The sequence below is a fragment of the Elephantulus edwardii genome, unplaced genomic scaffold, assembly GCF_000299155.1.
Source record: "Elephantulus edwardii isolate Elephantulus edwardi_28Jun2011 unplaced genomic scaffold, EleEdw1.0 scaffold00297, whole genome shotgun sequence".
In the NCBI taxonomy this organism is placed as follows: Eukaryota; Metazoa; Chordata; class Mammalia; order Macroscelidea; family Macroscelididae; genus Elephantulus; species Elephantulus edwardii.
Window position 1 is genome coordinate 2,317,794 of NW_006400047.1, and position 4,081 is coordinate 2,321,874.

General features: G+C 46.3%; 1 protein-coding gene across 1 annotated transcript in view; it reads left to right on the top strand.

The window, feature by feature from the left end:
* Window positions 1-1,719: 1,719 nt before the first annotated feature.
* The window catches only part of LOC102851104 (RNA pseudouridylate synthase domain-containing protein 4-like), a 9,231-nt gene continuing 6,869 nt past the window's right edge, over window positions 1,720-4,081 (top strand). The window contains exons 1-3 of the mRNA XM_006900863.1: window positions 1,720-1,902; window positions 2,155-2,320; window positions 3,982-4,078. Of these exons, the coding sequence (XP_006900925.1) occupies window positions 1,720-1,902; window positions 2,155-2,320; window positions 3,982-4,078 (446 nt within the window). The remainder of the gene's footprint in view (window positions 1,903-2,154; window positions 2,321-3,981; window positions 4,079-4,081) is intronic.

Genomic DNA, 4,081 nt, shown 5'->3' on the forward strand with positions numbered 1-4,081 from the left:
AACAGGTTCTGCAGGCTCCGCACAAAGCCAGAGAAGACTTACAGGCTGGGAACACAAAGATGGGCAAGTTCCTCTCTCGATTCCCAGACGCTGTAGGGTCAGTTCCAAACCCCCAGGCATCTATTCTCAGCAGCCTCACAGAGCGGTTTCCACGGCCGCCTGCACAAATCTTGTCCGAGGACATCCTGTCAGCATTCTGCATTCGCTTTCCCGAGGGCAGGCAGGACAACTGGTTATAGGACAGTACTCCGTGCGAGGAGGGCCAGCACTTTGACCATGCACCTCAACCTGAGGTACGTTTTCGCAGTCAACCCTTGGGACAACAAAGGGAGTCGCTGGCAATTCAGAAACGAGAGCAGTTTAGATGACTGCAAACTATACAGGAAGCAAAAGAACCAAGCAGAGGGGCAGGAAGGCACGTCACGGTTCTGGACTAAGGCTTTTCATTGGAAGGAGTACGAGGGCTGGAGGATAGGAGAGACCTCAAGAAAAGAATACACTGCTGTTGAGATTGTAAGGCAGTTTGACACTTCCTCAAAATGCTCAACATAGAAATTCCATATGACCCAGCTATTCCAAAGCCTTGGAATATACCCTGAGAAAATGAGAACTGAAGCACAAACGGAGACTTGTACACCAATGTTCATAGCAGCGTTATTCACCATCGCAAGAACATGTAAACAGCCCTAATGTCCAGCCACAATCAAATGGATTTAAAAATTGTGGAACAGGCACATTATGGAATATTACGCAGCACGCAAGAGTAATGATTTTATAAATTGCTACCTAACTTGGGACGAACTGGAGAGCGCTATGCTGAGTAAACTAATTCAGTCGGACAAGGACACATTCTGTATAAAACCATTATTGTAGAACGAGTACAAAGATCCAAGAAGGGAAGGCGGGGGGAGTTTAATCATAGGGTCACGCAATTCGATGGGTGCAGGGAGGAGTGGGTAAAAGAAAGAGGAAAGATCTGGTGTGAAAAACAATGTATACTTTATGAACGTTGTAAGTAAACTTGCATAAAATAATAAAAAAAAAATTAAAAAGTATTCTGAAGAAAGTCGGAAGCCAAGGTGCTCCAGCAATCCCCGGGAGAGGACAGGGCAGGAGGCAAAGCAGCGGCCAGAGTCAGTAGACCCGGGCATTCTCCAAGGAGGATAGGTAAGCAACAGAGTGGGGACGCGATCCAGTCTCTCAAGGGACGAGCTGGCACTGAGAGAGCGGCTGCCAGGTGGTACCAGACCCGTGGCGAGAAAGCTCGGGCTGAGCATTTCTGAGGCATCGCTTTGACAAGGGCTGGGAAACGTTGCTGAGAAGAATCAACTCCCAGGGGAGAAACGGATTCCCAAGGCAGTGCGTACAAAAAAACGAAAAGCAGGGACGCGCGGGAAACACTGAAGCCCTGAGACAGTCTCAATCCCCAACCCTACTCCCCACACTCACCGAGCTCTGGCCAGACACTGCCCTTCCAGCTGCGGCGACCCGCCCGCCCAACGGCACTGTGCGTACAACGCCCACGTGATTCGCTGCGTGCACCGCCACGTCGCCCACGTGATTCACAGCGTGCTCCGCCCCTTACTCTACGTCACTTGCCGCGTGCTCCGCCTCGCCACCGGGTGGTTCACCGCCTACTCAGTCCCATCCCCACGTGACCTGCTTGCCCCGCCCTCCCCAGCTTCTTCCTTATGTGTTCCACCACCTCCTCGAAACAAGATGGTGGCTCCCACTGGTTGTTCGTCGGCCTTCCGGGTCAAGACTTCCTACAAGCGTCTGGGATCCATTCTCACTCTCGACTTGAAGCTCTTTTCTTCCGCCACCATTACTTCTAGGCCTTTGGATGCCCAGCGATTAGCAGAGAGGCTTCGTGCCCAGAAAGGGGATCAAAAGAAAGTGCCGGTGAGTCCGGAAACGACTATAACTTCCGGGAGATGGTAGGCTCTTTGTTTTTTCCGGCGGGGATGGAGGAGGATGTGAATGTGGACGTGTGGTGGAAAAAAGGCAGAAGGCAATAAGGTGGACACATCCTGTTCTCAACTCGCTCGAGAAAGGACCGAATTTAATGCAGAAATACGGTCGTTCTCTTCGTACATTGTCACCCACACTTTATTGCAGGCACTCCTCTGTGATAAGTTGAAAAGAAAATCTCAGGTGTCTACAAACCCTGTTCAGCGGAGGGTGAGCGAGCTGGTGCGGTTCACACGACAGCTGCAGCAAGTCCATCCCAACGTGCTTGCTAAGGCCCTGCGCCGAGGGATTCTCCACCAGGACAAGGACCTAGTGATTGTCAACAAGCCCTACGGTGTACCTGTGCATGGTAAGAACCCTGTGCGAAAGGAAGGGGCCGGCCTGCGACGTTGCTTTTTCGTGCCGTGCTCTCAAAATTTGTTAAACATATTGAGAGAAATATCCTGTATATCTCTGTGGTCGGAGCACACAGGTGAATAAGAAAACCCGTTTTCCTCAGTCAGTTTTAAATATTGAATTCCATGCACTGCCTGTCGTGAAATGGATGGTAGTGAATACCAGAGGGACTCCAAAGCTGACTATGCTTTGCCTGCAGGTTATTTTCTACACTACAATAATAAAAAAGTGTGTAGAATATATACCACCAAGCTTCAGTATCTGTTAGCTTAATGGACACTTGAATAAATGTTAAATAGATGGCAGAAGTGGGTGACATGAGATAAAAGAGATTGATATTTGAAGATGCGTTTGGGAAAGGAAGAAAAAGTACATTTTAAGTAGAAAATGCATATTGGGGAGGTATGGAAAAGATTTAAGTGTAAAGCAAAAAAAAAAAAAAATCTAATGAAACTAAGTGTGTTGTGTGAGTTTTTCTCTTAATCTGCACAACAGTTTCTTGCCTTCTCATAGCCCATAAGGTAGTTATCCTCTAGATATTCGCATTTTATAGATTTCATTTACACGTTAGAGAAAATGGAATTGGACCAGACAAAATTTCACAAAATGGCTTGGTGGAAGCATAAAGAAAGAGGAACTCAGAAATTTCTAACCCTGAAGTTCTTTCCTAATGGATTAGGAGGGTCTGTTCACTAAGGTTTACTATAAATTCTCAAGCCTATGGTTTTATCATGTAGTTATCAGACTTCCCCATTTTGATTATTAATTCTAAGATGAGACTATAGGTTGAGTTTTGTATGTATGAAAAAGAGAAAGCCATGTTTCGGCGGCAGGTCTTGGAAAGGGGCGGCCGGCGCCATGTCTGGCCGCGAAGGTGGTAAGAAGCAGCCCCTGAAGCAGACCAAGGAGATGGACGAAGAAGATAAGGCTTTCAAGTAGAAACAAAAAGAACAGAAGAAATTCGAGGAACTAAAAGCAAAGGCCGAGGACAAAGGTCCCCTAGCCATCGGTGGAATTAAGAAATCTGGCAAAAAATAAGACTGAGGCAATAATGAACCTTACTTCCTTTTTTTTTTTAACATCTGGATTCTCTGCTGTAACATCTTTTACCACCTGTAGTTAAAATGAAGTGTTGTCTTGGAGCCTGTTGTACATTTAAGAGGAAACTTTGTGAAACAGTGAAGAAGAAACCTTATAATGGTCCATCTCCAGTTCTCATTCAGCCATTCCGATCGTAGCTGTGCCGTCAAAGTAAATGGAATCCAGAATCCTGTCAGAATCTTCATTATGCCCAGAATTCTGTACCACCTGGAATTAGACCAACTCAATTGAAAAAGAGAAAGCCACGTGCTCTAGGAAGGGCTTCTCAAATTTTAATTATGAATTGCTCAGGCATTATATTAAAATCACATCCTAATTTAGTGGATTGGTTAGGTGCCTGAGACCTTATTTCTAGCAAACTTCCTAAGTATTTTGATACTTCTAGTCCCTGAAAACAGTCACAAAGCTTAAAAAGAAAGAAAAGAATCCAGAAAGGGATATTTTGTTCTCAAGTAGAATTCTTTGGTGGATTTGTTTCCTAGCTACTTAGAACTCTGGCTTTCCCCTTCGTAGGTGGCCCTGGTGTTCAGCTCTGTATCAGTGATGTACTGCCCATCTTGGCAAAGATGCTGCATGGCCAGAAGGCAGAGCCCCTACATCTGTGTCACCGGCT